The sequence below is a fragment of the Pseudophryne corroboree genome (assembly GCF_028390025.1).
Source record: "Pseudophryne corroboree isolate aPseCor3 chromosome 3 unlocalized genomic scaffold, aPseCor3.hap2 SUPER_3_unloc_69, whole genome shotgun sequence".
Lineage (NCBI taxonomy): Eukaryota > Metazoa > Chordata > Amphibia > Anura > Myobatrachidae > Pseudophryne > Pseudophryne corroboree.
This window is the reverse complement of record NW_026967562.1, coordinates 409,573-425,339: the sequence shown is the minus strand read 5'-3', so window position 1 is coordinate 425,339 and position 15,767 is coordinate 409,573. Positions and strand designations below refer to the sequence as shown.

The window sequence follows — 15,767 nt, the reverse complement described above, 5'->3', positions numbered from 1 at the left end:
CAGAACTAGTTCAGCATAGGATGATTCTTAATTATCTTACAGCAGTAACAGGCGGATATTGTGTTACATTGGCAACACAGTACGGCATAAAGTGTTGCACGTATATCACAAATAGCACCGAGGATCCGGTAGAGGTCATAGACCAAAAGATGGACGATATTCTGCAATTAAAGTGGGAATTTCGTCGAAAACACAATCTCACCCTTGCTGCTGTAGGTAATGAGCTGACTAGTTGGGTGTCATGGTTGAACCCGCGAAATTGGTTCTCCGGTTTAGGAGACTGGGCTCAAGGAGTCATAATGGATGTTGGAAAGTTTCTCCTATGTATCTTGGGTGTCGTTATATCTATTGGATTGATATTTAGATGCGGGCAGGCTTTAATGAGGTGCAAACAAAGTACAAAAGTGATGAGCTTGAGGAGCGAGGAAACTGTAATTAACCTGGATTTGATTTATGACCCAATGCTAGAAACCATGACGTAATGATGTAATGAGTATACGGTCCGTCTTTCACCCATTTCTATGTTTTCCTCCGAGGTACAAAGACCCACGTAAACGAAGGATTTGATGAGCCAAGGGGCCGACAACGGAAAGATGGAAAGAAGAAGAGCAGACGACCTGATAAACAAGATTTTGATGGACAATGCCATGGGTACCCCAGTTTCCCTAGGAACTTTAAAATCACGCTAGCCCAACATTTTTTGTAAATCCATGGACGTTGTTTGCTTTACTCACGATTTATGAGCAAAAGCACAAAGAAGAAGACTCCAATCAACCGACACCAATCAAGACCTCAATCGACGAACGTACATTAACCTGACATAGAATATCATTGCATTTTTCGTAAGTGTTCTTTATCTTCATCTCTGCAACCCTCAGGTAAATACACACATAGTCGATAGGGAATACAGGCACAGATAGCAGCAACCACATACCCCCCCCCAATTCATGTATCATCAACTAAAATGTGCATCCCCATTGTGTTACAACCACAGCCGAAATGAGCTCGGTAGAGTTTGACAGCCCATCCACAGACCTGTACCACAGGATAAGAAGGAATTCAAATGTATACTTCGCAATACCTCGAAGCTTGATTTACCACACGTACGGCACGATGATACATGACCCTCCAAACATGGACTCATACACACATGCTTCTACTTTCTCACTAGGTCATACCCTCTTCACACCTACTCCATTCTTCTTCCTTTCCCCACCATGGAAATCAATTAACCCCTGACTTACATTTTTCTCCTTAAATATTTTGTGGCAGTTATTATTGACTGCCAAAGGGTGGACTGTCAAAGTCAGAAAAATGTCTTAGTGCACACTGCCATATTTGCACCGCACACTGGTCCGTGCTGCGCGTGCGTACGCTCTCCCGTGGAAGCGCATACTCGCAATAGCGTGCACTCGCACGCGCAGTATGCGCATTTACGGTAGAGTTTATGTGATCGTAGCGTGCGACTCATTAGTTGCAAATGTTCACAATTAATGTAGTTTATAGATCATGATCCCTTTGATAGTTTCTGTAAGTTTGGTTAAAGTACAATGTCCCAGAGCTGAGGAATCCCTCTTTGCATCGCACGAAGGGTCTAACAGGAATCATACTGCAGTGTTTGGTACCCATCGGAAGAGTATTTAATTAGCAATATTCCGGTGTTGGTTTGGAGCGTATTAATCGCTCGTGCGAATAGTTATGGACATAAGAAGTTTATGTCCATTTCTATGATTTGCACATACTCAGGTATGCGGCGGGAAACCCAGTTCCCCACCCACCTGAGCTGTTGGAAATCGTCACAGCCCACCTGTATGAATCACCCTATGACCTTTTGTTATGATACAGGGCCGAATTCCTTCGGCCAATGGACAATGGGATTGTAGGACCAGGAGATTGCATTGTGTGTGGGGCATAAATAGGCAGGCCGACCACATCCAGCTCTCACTCTCTCATCAACGGTTATCTGCTGATAATCGGGAGCTGGATATCGAGGCGCAGGCGATCATACCCTTCGTGCGTAAGTTCTCTCCATAATCATTGTCTTTCTGCGAGCCAATATCTCTCTTTCTCTCTCTATCTCTCTCTCTCCTCTTTTCTCTTAAATACTTCGTAGTATTATTGTATTGTATTGCATTTAGGTCAGTGTAGTATTGTCTTTTTGTATTTATTGTTTAGTTCTGTGGTTAGGAGGTCTCTGTTATATTGTAGCGTATCATATGTACTGTTATCCCCTTTTACAAGTATATTAGATATAATACAGTTAATAGGCTTTGGAAACCTAAACCAGTATCAGTGTATTTACTATAGGGTTAAGTGTTCACTTGAGCGTCGGTGACGCTCAAACAGCTTTGTAGATAGTCAGGTTACACAAGGTTGCATTTACACCCTGTACTCACATTAAGGTATTCTGTGTGTTTCATCGGTATAAGGTTTAATATCAAGGTATAGTGTTGTGAGCGTCTGCACCGCTGGTGACCTCCTCGTGGTCTCTAGCGTATGCTACGTTACAGCGAATCTTTCCCCTAGACATAACCAATAACGTGTCCTGTGATCACTGGGCCGTGAGCGAACGTGACGCTTGAGCGTCTCGCCTACGGCTGAGCGATCGTTACGCAAATAGCGTATCATTACGGTATTTCTTAAGTAAACCGCGTACAGTGTTCTTAGCTTCATAAGGGTTGTTTATACGACAAAGGAATTTAGCATTGTCATGTCCTACACAGGCTCCACATACCCAGCAACTGCAGTGCCTCACCATACTAACTATATATATATATAGCATCACATGTCCATCCCGCAACAAAGTCACATGGCTCAGCATATACTCATCGTTAGCAAGCACAGGGAAACACAATAGACCTCCCGAACAGCCGTTTTCAGACTTAATCGATCATCAGGGGAACAGTCATCAAAAGTGCCATAGTGCCTTGTGCAAAAAATGCCTGTATAAAGTGCCAAAACCAAGCTCACTTGTGTGCTCTATTTAAGCACACCTAATGGCGCTTACCTGCCGCACCTGTGATCTCCACCACCACCCCCCCTCCCCCCGATGATCGTATCCACCACCCTGCCTGTCTGGTTCCCGCGCCGTTGGAATGCAGTGGTGCAATGTGAATTGATACTATGATGTGGCCACGCCCCTTCTCCACAAAGCGATGCCCCTACATTTTTGATGGGCGCACACTGACTTTGCTTTACAATATGGGAGGGGGAGCACCAATGCACTTTCTGCCAAATTGTCTAGTTCCATCTCTAGTGCAGAGTGTCCGGTATAGCTACACAGCCCAGCAGCACTGTCACCCCCTCCCTCCCCCTTGCAGCACTGTCACCCCCTCCCTCCCCCTTGCAGCACTGTCACCCCACCCCCCTCCCTCCCCCTTGCAGCACTTTTGTAGTGTCCAAATCAAGGCTGAGTTTTTATATTTAAATCATTAATAAGAACCTTAATTCCGATGGAACCCAGAAAAGGACAGGTAGGACACCAATTTTGAAAAAAGTGAGGGGTCCCTGGGACCCACTTTTTTTATGGAATCATCGCGATCACTCGCTGGAGTGCTGAGGTGCCGGGAGCATAGCTACCAGACCCCCGCTACTACCCGCCGCATAGGGAGCCGGTTATCCCGATCCCCCGTGAGTGGCGCACGATCCTGCAGCTTGCCACCTCTGGCAAGCCTGCCGCGGCTTGCCACCTCTGTAGTGCTCCGCTTACGACGGCACACACAGCGCTGCCACAGGAGCTGATCTCCTGGCTGCAGTGGTTCCGCTCTTCCCCGGCACACCGGGGGGGGGGTTCTCTCACTGCCGCGGTTGCCGGAAAGGTCCATACATTTTAAAGATGGCACCTAGCACCAGTATACACCACCGTTCAAAAGTTTGGGGCCACCAAGACAATTTCGTGTTTTCCATGAAAACTCACTTATTTATCAATTGAGTTGCACAATGAACAGAACATATAGTCAGGACATTGGCAGGGTTAGAAATAATGATTTTTATTTGAAATAATAATTTTCTCCTTCAGACTTTGCGTTCGTCAAAGAATGCTCCCTCTGCAGCAATTACAGCATTGCAGACCTTTGGCATTCTAGCTGTTCATTTGTTGAGGTATCTGAAGAAATTTCCCCCCACGCTTCCTGAAGCTCCTCCCACAAGTTGGATTGGCTTGATGGGCACTTCTTGCGTACCATACGGTCAAGCTGCTCCCACAACAGCTCAGTGGGGTTGAGATCTGGTGACTGCGCTGGCCACTCCGTTACAGACAGAATACCAGTTGCCGGCTTCTTCCATAAATAGGTCTTGTATAATTTGGAGGTGTGCTTTGGGTCATTGTCCTGTTGTAGGGGGAAATTGGCTCCAATCAAGCGCTGTCCACAGGGTATGGCATGGCATTGCAAAATGGAGTGATAGCCTTCCTTATTCAAATTCCCCTTTACCTTGTACAAATCTCCCACTTTACCAGCACCAAAACAGCTCCAGACCATCACATTACCTCCACCATGCTTGACAGATGGCGTCAGGCACTCTTCCAGCATCTTTTCACTTGTTCTGCGTCTCACAAATGTTCTTCTGTGTGATTCAAACACCTCAAACTTCGATTCATCTGTCCATAACACTTTTCTCCAATCATCCTCTGTCCAATGTCTGTGTTATTTGGCCCATATGAATCTTTACCTTTTATTGGCGTTTTTTTTGCCACTCTTCCTAGAAGGCCAGCATCCCGGAGTCGCCTCTTCACTATAGACGTTGACACTGGCGTTTTTCGGGTACCATTTAATGAAGCTGCCAGTTGAGGACCTGTGAGGCATCTATTTCTCAAACTAGAGACTCTAATGTACTTGTCTTCTTGCTCAGTTGTGGACCAGGGCCTCCCACTTCTCTTTCTGCTCTGGTTAGAGCCTGTTTGTGCTGTTCTCTGAAGGTGTTTTGAACCACATGTAGTGGTTCATTCCTGTTTTCCGTATTTTATGTTTATAGTTGTCTTGCAGGCCAGGATTACCCATTGCTCTGGTTTAAGAAGATTCTTGTTTGCTGCCAGTGGTGAGTCTGTGTAATTGCAGCTCGTTCCCATGTGTTCAGCCTCACCTGTCTGTTGATTGCACCTCTCAGTTGTGCAGCAGGGCAGCTGCACAACATAATTAATTAAGACTCTGTTATATTCTGGCTCAGTGCAATTCACAGACGCTGGTGATATTTCCAGGGTTCCAGAGTTCTTGAGTTCTGAGCTAGTCCCTGCCAGTTCCTGAGCTACTGTCTAGCAGTGTCTGTCTAGCTGCTTCCAGTGTCAGTTCCTGAGTGTCAGTTCCTGTGTCTGATCCCGTGTCCTGCCATGAAGCGTTCCTGTCCAGGAGTCCTGTGGCTTTGTCTGTGCCTGGTCGAATATCTGGCTTCTTGGTGTCCACCGGTCTGTCGTTTGGGACTCTGCCTGTCCTCCAGTTCTGAGAGTCTGTGTTGGCTACATTGGGGGTTCCTGTCCGTTTGCCAGTATTTGTACCGGTTCCGTGAGTAGCGGCTTTGCCGCATCCGTCGGCCTAGGCCGCAGTATTCTTTGGTTATATTTAGTGACTGGTGTTTTGCAGAGGGTTCTGCTTATGCTGTCACCGCCGGTACGCAAAAATATTGTGTCGTCGTGTGGACAACATTTCCTTTGTTGTTCTTTTCCTTTGGCGGCGTGCCGCACATATATATAGTTTTAGGGTAGTTAGTAGCCCCTAGCTTTCTGTTATTTTAGTTAGAGGTCCCCTTATTATCCTGTCTCGGTTCACGCCTTGTCTGACACTAAGACCTGGGGGCATTGGAGTTGGGCAGACATAATCCGCCCTTCAAACGCGGCTGCCGTGGGCCAAAGAAACCATAGTCACTCAGGCGTGAACTGACCACACGGGTAAAACAATGGATGTAGGGTGCTAGGGGCTATTTCCACACCACACCTTATTTCAACGTCACGTTCTGGTGCTCAGGACTCACTATGCAACATCTCCCTTGTTCTGAGCACCAGGAACCTAACAGAAGGGAGTAGTACACACCGTTGTAGGAAATGTTCAGTTTCTTGGCAATTTCTTGCATTGAAATAGTCTTCATTTCTAAGAACAATAATAGACTGTCGAGTTTCACATGAAAGTTGTCTTTTTCTTGCTATTTTGAGAGTATAATCAAACCCACGAATGTGATGTTCCAGATACTCAACTAGCTTAAATGAAGGCCAGTGCTATAGCTTCTCTAACGAGCAAACCCGTTTTCAGCTGTGCTAACATGATTGCACAAGGGTTTTAAAGGATTTTCTAAACATCCATTAGACTTCTACCGCGATTAGAAAACACAATGTACCATTAGAACACTGGAGAGATGGTTGCTGGAAATGTGCCTCTATACAACTCTGTAGATATTCCATTAAAAACCAGACGTTTCCAGCTAATATAGTCATTTACCACATCAACAATGTATAGAGAGTATTTCTGATTAAATTTAATGTTACCTTCATTGAAAAAAAAAGTGCCTTTCCTTCAAAAAAATAAAATAAAAATAAAATAATAAAAAAAAAAAAAAAAAGGAAATTTCTAAGTGACCACAAACTTTTGAACGGTAGTGTATGATCCGGTGATGTGAACCGGACCACTACCTCAGGAGATCCAATTGAAATGTTCTGGCATGGAACCTTCCGTACTAGAGCGCCTGGTCGTAAAACCACTCGGACCATATCCTGGAGCGTCCTTGCCTTGTCCTCTGGGAGGAACACTTTCTGAGCCACTGTATCCAGAAACAGCCACTGAGTAGGCTCCTGTTCCTGGGAATGTTCCTCAGAAGTAGGGACTTCTGTACATTGAGGATCCACCCATGATGTGACAGAAGCTGAATAGTGCGGCCTATATTGAGCAATAGGATCTCTCTGGATCTCACCTTTATCAAGAGCTCGCCTAGGTAAGGGACAATAGTGATCACCTGGACTCGGAGCTGGAACATCATCTCCGCCATCACCTTTGTGAAGACCCTTGGAGCTGTGGCCAGGCCGAAGGGTAGCGCCTGGAACTGGTCGTGATCGTTCAGCAGGGCAAATCGCAGGTAGGCCTGATGGGGTGGCCAAACGGGATATGGAGATGATCATCCTTTATATCAAGCAAGACCATGAACTCGCGTTCTTCCAGACCCGCAATCACTGCTCACAAGGATTCCATCTTGAACCCTTTCCCTGTTGTTGTAGTGGCACTGGAACAATGACTTGGGACTGGGCCTACTTTAGTTGCGGCGGCTGGGAGCTGCTTTCAGTGGGTCCTTGGGTGCGTGTGTGGCTTCCGGAGGTCGGGGGCCGGGTGCTGTGGTGGGTAGTTGCTGCAGCAGAGCCCTCTGGCGGTGACTCAGTCTCAGGAAGTCGGGGCCGGAGCTGGGTTAGCTAAAGTGCTGCAGCTGAGAATGGCCCCAGTGCTGGGGGTGGCCATGTTGGAGACCTGAGATCTGCCAATGAAATCCACACTCTGTATCCAGCCAATCCAGTGTAGTCTTCCCTTATAAAAGGGAGGCTGGCTCAGGGAGAGAGAATGCCAGTGCTTCAAGTTACTTTCCTGTGAAAGGTGCTCCAGCTCTATGCTCCCAGGCTGCTCCTGGTTCCCCAGTTCCGGTTGCTATCATCTGTCCATGACCCATCACTGCTGCAGTCCTGTCACTTATCCCGTCGCCACTCATGGAGGCGCTCACGGGGATCCTGGTCGTTACGGGGCTTCTGGTGGTAAACAGTGGTTCCCGAGAGCGTCTCGCAAGCTCAAGCCACAGTCTTCATTTCTTCAAAGTCCGAGTTTCTCAGCCTCGTCTACCAGTCACAAGCCACAGACTTTCAGTTCTTGAAAAACCCAGTCTCCTTCAGCCTTGTCTACCAACCACAAACCACAATCTTTCAGTTCCTCAATACCGGTGATCTTCAGCTCCATTCTTCACCTCGTTTAATCACAGACTTCAGTTCATTATTCCGTGTCTTTCAATTCCTCAAGTATCGGTGTACAGTTGTTTCTTCATTCAAAACACAGTTATCCTTCTACAGAGTTCTCATTCTTTTTATGCCCTCCAGCCAACTCTAACACCCACTAGGCCTCCACCTCATTAGGAAGAACTACATTCAACCTCCTCGTCTACTTCCTACACAGTCAGCTGTCCTCCCAGCCCAAGCTCGATTGTCGGAACCCCAATCTCCGCCGAGCATGACAATGCAGTTGAGATCACCTCAGGGGGGGGGGGGGGGGGGGGGGGGCACCATCATGCTGAGGCCCTAGTGGAAGCTGAACTGGTGCTTTGTTACCAAGAACCTGTGGCGGCTGGTCTTGTCTCTGGTGCCTCTCACCGCGTTTGAGGTGCCTCCGGGTAAGACCTCCCGGGGTGGGAAAGCCTAGCTAGTGGGGCCCCAGAGGGGAGAAGCGTGGATTTACCCGGAGTAACCTTTGAAATCCATGTATCCAACTCATCCCCAAATAGCCATTCCCCTGAGAAAGGAAGAGACTCCACACTCTGCGCTTGGAATCTGCGTCCGCTATCCACTGATGCAGCCACAAAGTTCTGCGTGCCGACACTGCCATGGCAGTAGTCCTAGCGTTAATAGCACCTATTCCCTTGAGAGAGTCACACAGGAGGCGTGCAGTGTCCTGAATGTGCTTTATGAGAGTCACCAGGGACGTATCTCCAGCAAGGCTTTCTTGAATTTGAGTCGCCCATGTATGAATGGCATGTGTCATCCGGCAATCCGCTATCACAAGTCTTTGTGATACACCAGCCGCTGTGTAAATAGACTTTAATGTAGTCTCTATTTTCCTATCCCCAGGGTCCTTTAATGCAGAGGAGCCAGGGACTGGTTATAGCACTTTCTTTGATAGGCGAGAGACTGATACGTCTACTGCCGGGGGCTCTCCCCAGTGTTTCCTGCCTTCTGGAGCAAATGGGAAAGTGTGCAGAAACCGATTTGTCACCTGGTATTTTTTATCAGAATTTTTCCAGGTTACCTTAAACATGTCATCTAGTTCCTTAGAATCAGGGAAAGTGACACTAATTTCTTTTCTCTAACTTACTAGAGGATGCTGGGGACTCCATAAGGACCATGGGGAATAGACGAGCTTCGCAGGAGACATGGGCACTTTAAGAAAGAATTTAGTTCTGGGTGTGCACTGGCTCCTCCCTCTATGCCCCTCCTCCAGACCTCAGTTTATTACAGTGCCCAGTGGAGCTGGGTGCTTTTCAGTGAGCTCTCCTGAGTTTCCTGTCAAAGTATTTTGTTAGGTTTTTAATTTTCAGGGAGCACTGCTGGCAACAGACTATCTGCATCGAGGGACTGAGGGGAGAGAAGCAGCCCTGCTCTCTGAGTGCAGGTCCTGCTTTTTAGGCTACTGGACACCATTAGCTCCAGAGGGATCGGTATGCAGGATCTTACCTAGCCGTCCGTCCCAGAGCCGCGCCGCCGTCCCCCTCGCAGAGCCGGAATATAGAAGCCGGGTGAGTATTGAGGAAAAGAATCGTCAGAGGCGGAAGAAGACTCCTTGATCTTCATGAGAGGTAACGCACAGCACTGCAGCTGTGCGCCATTGCCCCCATACACCACACACACTTCGGTCACTGTAAGGGTGCAGGGCGCAGGGGGGGGATGGGCAGCAATATTAACCTTGTTTGGCATAAAATGAACATATATACAGCTGGGCACTGTATATATGTATGATCCCCCGCCAAGTTTACAATTTTAGCGGGACAGAAGCCTGCCGCCGAGGGGGCGGGGCTTCTCCCTCAGCACTCATCAGCGCCATTTTTTCTCCACAGCATCGCTGAGAGGAAGCTCCCCGGACTCTCCCCTGCTTACATGGTAGACAAGTGGGTTCAAAAGAGAGCGGGGGGGGGGCACATATTTCGGCGCAATTACATACAGCGCTACTGGGTAAACATTAAATTACTTTGTGATTCCTGGGTTATATAGCGCTGGGGTGTGTGCTGGCATACTCTCTCTCTGTCTCTCCAAAGGGCCTTGTGGGGGAACTATCTCCAGAAAGAGCATTCCCTGTGTGTGTGTGGTGTGTCGGTACGCGTGTGTCGACATGTCTGAGGGAGAAGGCTATATTAGAGAGGTGCGGGAGCAAATGAATGTGGTGTGTCCACCAACAGCGCCGACACCTGACTGGATGGATATGTGGAATGTTTTAAATGCAAGTGTAAACTCATTGCACAAAAGATTACACAAAGCTGAAGCTTTGGGACAGTCAGGGTCTCAGCCCATGTCTGATCCTATGTCGCAGGGACCGGCGGAGTCCCAAAAGCGCCCACTATCCCAAATAGTTGACACAGATACCGACACAGATTCTGACTCCAGTGTCGATTACGATGATGCAAAGTTACAGCCAAAATTGGCTAAAACCATTAGATATATGATTATGGCAATAAAAGATGTTTTGCACATCACAGAGGAAACCCCTGTCCCTGACATGAGGGTGTATATGTATAAGGGAAAGAAACCTGAGGTAACCTTTCCCCCCTCACACGAGCTGAATAAATAATGTGAAAAGGCTTGGGAATCTCCAGATAAAAGACTGCAGATTTCCAAAAGAATTCTTATGGCGTATCCTTTCCCGCCAATGGACAGATTACGCTGGGAATCCTCCCCTAGGGTGGACAAAGCATTAACACGTTTATCCGAGAAGGTAGCCCTGCCGTCCCAGGATACGGCCACCCTAAAAGATGCTGCTGATCGCAAACAGGAGGTTACCCTAAAGTCCTTTTATACACATTCGGGTACCTTACTAAGACTGGCAATTGCGTCGGCCTGGGTTTGTAGCGCTGTAGCAGCATGGACGGATACCTTATCAGAGGAGCTTGATACCCTAGATAAGGATACTATTTTATTGACCCTAGGACATATAAAAGATGCTGTCCTGTATATGAGAGATGCTCAAAGAGACATTAGTCTTCTGGGTTCTAGAATAAACGCTATGTCGATTTCTGCCAGAAGAGTCCTATAAACACGGCAATGGACAGGTGATGCCGACTCAAAGAGGCACATGGAGGTTTTACCTTACAGGGGTGAGGAATTGTTTGGGGAAGGTATCTCGGACCTTGTCTCCACAGCTACAGCTGGAAAGTCAATTTTTTTGCCTTAAATTCCCTCACAGCCTAAGAGAGCACCACATTATCAAAGGCAGTCCTTTCGATCGCAGAAAAACAAGAAAGTCCGAGGTGTCTCCTTTCTTGCCAGAGGTAGGGGCAGAGGGAGGAAGCTGCACAACACAGCTAGTTCCCAGGAACAGAAGTCCTCCCCAGCCTCTACAAAATCCACCGCATGACGCTGGGGCTCCACTGGTGGAGTCCGCCCCAGTTGGGGCACGTCTTCTGGGTTTCAGCCACATCTGGGTTCACTCCCACGTGGATCCCTGGGCAATAGAAATTGTTTCTCAGGGTTACAACTGGAATTCAAGGACGTGCCCCCTCGCCGATTCTTCAAATCGGCCCTACCAACTTCTCCCCAGGAAAGGGAGATAGTATTACAGGCAATACAAAAATTGTATCGTCAACAGGTGGTGGTCACGGTTCCCCTCCTTCAACAAGAAAGGGGATATTACTCGACCCTGTTTGCAGTCCCGAAACCGGATGGTTCGGTCAGACCCATATTAAATTTAAAATCCCTGAATCAATACTTGAAAAGGTTCAAGTTCAAGATGGAATCGCTCAGAGTGGTCATCGCAAGCCTGGAAGGGGGGGGATTTTATGGTGTCTCTGGACATAAAGGATGCATACCTTCATGTCCCCATTTATCCACCTCATCAGGCCTGCCTCAGATTTGCGGTACAGGATTGTCATTACCAATTTCAGACGTTGCCGTTTGGTCTCTCCACGGCCCCGAGGGTTTTCACCAAGGTAATGGCGGAAATGATGGTGCTCCTGCGGAAGCAAGGTGTCCCAATTATCCCATACTTGGACACTCTCCTCATAAAAGCGAGATCAATAGAGCAGTTGCTGAACAGCGTATCACTTTCACTGGAAGTGTTACAGCAACACGGATGGATTTTCAATATTCCAAAGTCGCAGTTGGATCCTACAACTCGTCTGCCTTTCTTGGGCATGATTCTGGACACGGACCAGAAGAGGGTTTATCTCCCAATAGAGAAGGCCCAGGAACTCATGGTCAGGAACCTGTTGAAACCAAAACAGGTGTCAGTGCATCACTGCACTCAAGTCCTGGGAAAGATGGTGGCATCATACAAGGCCATTCCCTTCGGCAGGTTCCATGCGAGGGCTTTCCAATGGGACCTACTGGGCAAGTGGTCCGGGTCACATCTACAGATGCATCGGTTGATCACCCTGTCCCCAAGGGCCAGGGTGTCACTCCTGTGCTGGCTGCAGAGTGCTCACCTTCTCGAGGGCCGCAGATTCGGCATTCAGGACTGGATCCTGGTGACCACGGACGCAAGCCTCCGAGGTTGGGGAGTAGTCACACAGGGAAGAAATTTCCAAGGTCTTTGGTCAAGTCAAGAGACTTGTCTTCACATCAACATCCTGGAGCTAAGGGCCATATACAACGCCCTGCGTCAAGTGAAGGTATTTCTTTGCGACCAACCGGTTCTGATAAAGTCAGACAACATCACCGCAGTGGCGCATGTAAGCCGCCAAGGCGGCACGAGGAGCAGAGTGGCGATGGCGGAAGCCACCAGAATTCTTTGCTGGGTGGAGAATCATGTAAGCGCACTGTCAGCAGTGTTCATTCCGGGAGTGGACAACTGGGAAGCAGACTTCCTCAGCAGACACGACCTACACCCGGGAGAGTGGGGACTTCATCAGGAAGTCTTCGCACAGATTGCAAGTCGGTGGGGACTGCCACAGGTAGACATGATGGCGTCTCGCCTCAACAAAAAGCAACAGAGGTATTGCGCCGGGTCAAGAGACCCTCAGGCAGTAGCGGTAGACGCCCTAGTGACACCGTGGGTGTTCCGGTCAGTCTATGTATTTCCTCCTCTTCCCCTCATACCCAAGGTGTTGGGGATAATAAGAAGAAAAGGAGTGAGAACAATCCTCATTGTTCCAGATTGGCCACAACGGACCTGGTATCCAGATCTGCAGGAAATGCTCACAGAAGATCCGTGGCCTCTTCCTCTAAGACAGGACCTGTTGCAACAGGGGCCCTGTCTGTTCCAAGACTTACTGCGGCTGCGTTTGACAGCATGGCGGTTGAACGCTGGATCCTAGCAGAAAAAGGCATTCCGGTTGAGGTTATTCCTACGCTGATAAAGGCTAGGAAGGAAGTAATAGCAAAACATTATCACCGTATATGGCAAAAATATGTTTCTTGGTGTGAGACCAGGAATGCTCCTACGGAAGAATTCCATCTGGGCCGTTTCCTTCACTTCCTACAAACTGGAGTGAATTTGGGCCTTAAATTAGGCTCCATTAAGGTCCAGATTTCGGCCCTATCCATTTTCTTTCAAAAAGAATTGGCTTCTCTCCCAGAAGTTCAGACTTTTGTAAAGGGAGTGCTGCATATTCAGCCTCCTTTTGTACCTCCTTTGGCACCTTGGGACCTTAACATGGTGTTAAGTTTCCTAAAGTCAAGTGGTTTGAACCACTTAAAACGGTAGAGTTGAAATATCTCACGTGGAAGGTGGTCATGTTATTAGCTCTAGCTTCGGCTAGGCGAGTGTCAGAATTAGCAGCTTATCTGGTTTTCCACAATTTCTGCCAAGGGTGGTATCATCTTTTCATATGAACCAACCTATTGTGGTGTCTGTGGCTACACGTGACTTGGAGGTTTCCGAGTCCCTTGATGTGGTCAGGGCTTTGAAAATGAGAAGAAGCACTGTTTGTCCTGTATGCAGCCAACAAGCTTGGTGCCCCTGCTTCAAAGCAGACTATTGCTCGCTGGATCTGTAACACAATCAGCAGGCGCATTCTACGGCAGGATTGCCGTTACCTAAATCGGTCAGGGCCCATTCCACTAGGAAAGTGGGCTCTTCTTGGGCGGCTGTCCGAGGGGTCTCGGCACTACAGCTGTGTCGAGCTGCTACTTGGTCGGGTTCAAACACCTTTGCAAAATTCTGTAAGTTTGATACCCTGGCTGAGGAGGACCTTGTGTTTGCTCAATCGGTGCTGCAGAGTCATCCGCACTCTCCCACTCGTTTGGGAGCTTTGGTATAATCCCCATGGTCCTTACAGAGTCCCCAGCATCCTCTAGGACGTTAGAGAAAATAAGATTTTAAACCTACCGGTAAATCTTTTTCTCGTAGTCCGTAGAGGATGCTGGGCGCCCGTCCCAAGTGCGGACTACTTCTGCAATACTTGTATATAGTTATTGCTTCAATAAGGGTTATGTTATAGTTGCATCGGTCCTGAACTGATGCTATGTTGTTTTTCATACTGTTAACTGGGTAGTATATCACAAGTTATACGGTGTGATTGGTGTGGGCCGGTATGAATCTTGCCCTGGATTAACAAAATCCTTTCCTCGTACTGTCCGTCTCCTCTGGGCACAGTTTCTCTAACTGAGGTCTGGAGGAGGGGCACTTTCTTAAAGTGCCCATGTCTCCTGCGGAACCCATCTATTCCCCATAAAAAAGATTTAACGGTATGTTTAAAATCTTATTTTTCTGTGCTAAGAAAAACGACCGCTGTATGGCAGCGTCTTCCAAAGGGACTTTTATCACATCCCTGATAGCAGGTATAAGGGGCTCAATACCTTGTGCAGAAGGTGAGTCCTCTGTAATAGGATCCCATTCCTCCCCCTCCTCCTGTACCTCGTCCTCTGATTCTGAGAGTAAATCAGGCAGCCCACGCTTATGTGGCCCTGAAATAGGAAGGGGGGGGGGGGGGGCTGTATATCATCTGCCCTTCCAGCTAGGTCTGCTACAGCCTGCTGCAGTTGTTGTGTCTTTTGATTATTAGCAGTGAGCTGGGATGACATGTCCGCCATCATGATTTTTATGGCACTGAACCAGGATGGCTCCTGACTCTCCCGCCAGTCTCTTCACTAACTTGGGAGGATTGGCTGCATTGTTCACATGGGAGGGAACCAGCCACAGAGGGAGAGAATCTGGTGTGACATACACTGCATAATTAGTGTTTTACCATGTTTACAGTAGACAAACACACACAAGTATATTGAATAGCAAGCCTGTCCAGATTGGTATGTGAGGAAACACAGAGAGAGGAACAGCACACCCAGGCCCAGCAGACTCCGTGAGACTGCAGGATGTCTGTATCACAGTGTAACACCGGAGTCTTGTCCTTGTCAGGACACTATAGTGTGTATAATAGCGGCTCTCCCCTTATTTACACCCCTGTACCAGTTTCCTGTATATCCTGAGTGTCTGGAGGAGCTGTGTGTACTTGCTGCTGCAGCTGTAAGCAGAGGAAAGAGCCAAAACGCAGCTGGTCCCGCTCTAAGGAAGCTCCGCCCCCTGTAACGGCGTCGGAGCTATACATTTATTTATACTGACAAATGTCTCCTAACAGGTGTAAAACGGAACATGAATGCCTGTTTCCACTACCGCTGCCAGTGTACACAGGGGGATATAGCGGATCCCTCCATAGAGCGTCCGTATGCCGCCCCTGTAATCGTGCCGCACCAAGATCCGGGGGACCCCCTTGTGGGTCCCCTGGTTTGTACTCACCACTCTTCTCACCTCCCGCCATTGTTAGGGGTGTGTGGCGTGCTGCGATTGCGTTTGGTAAGGCGCAATGGCCTGCGGTACCAACAACCTCTCAGGACGGTGGAAGAGGCTCTGACTCCAGAAGAGACCGGTAACCATCCCCCCTAACTCCCTCAGTGCTGGTAT

The 15,767-nt window shown here is 48.2% G+C and overlaps 2 protein-coding genes across 2 annotated transcripts in view; one reads left to right on the top strand and one right to left on the bottom strand.

Moving 5' to 3' along the window:
• Positions 1-7,913, bottom strand: part of LOC134984594 (gastrula zinc finger protein XlCGF26.1-like) — a 30,333-nt gene extending 22,420 nt beyond the window's left edge. The window contains exons 1-3 of the mRNA XM_063950143.1: positions 7,818-7,913; positions 6,892-7,059; positions 6,021-6,129 (exon numbers count right to left, since the gene is read on the bottom strand). Coding sequence (XP_063806213.1) covers positions 6,021-6,129; positions 6,892-7,059; positions 7,818-7,913 — 373 coding nt within the window. The remainder of the gene's footprint in view (positions 1-6,020; positions 6,130-6,891; positions 7,060-7,817) is intronic.
• Positions 1-15,767, top strand: part of LOC134984596 (gastrula zinc finger protein XlCGF57.1-like) — a gene marked incomplete at its 3' end in the record, with an annotated part of 179,930 nt that overhangs the window by 99,376 nt on the left and 64,787 nt on the right. The window contains exon 4 of the mRNA XM_063950145.1: positions 8,387-8,395. Within this exon, the coding sequence (XP_063806215.1) occupies positions 8,387-8,395 (9 nt within the window). The remainder of the gene's footprint in view (positions 1-8,386; positions 8,396-15,767) is intronic.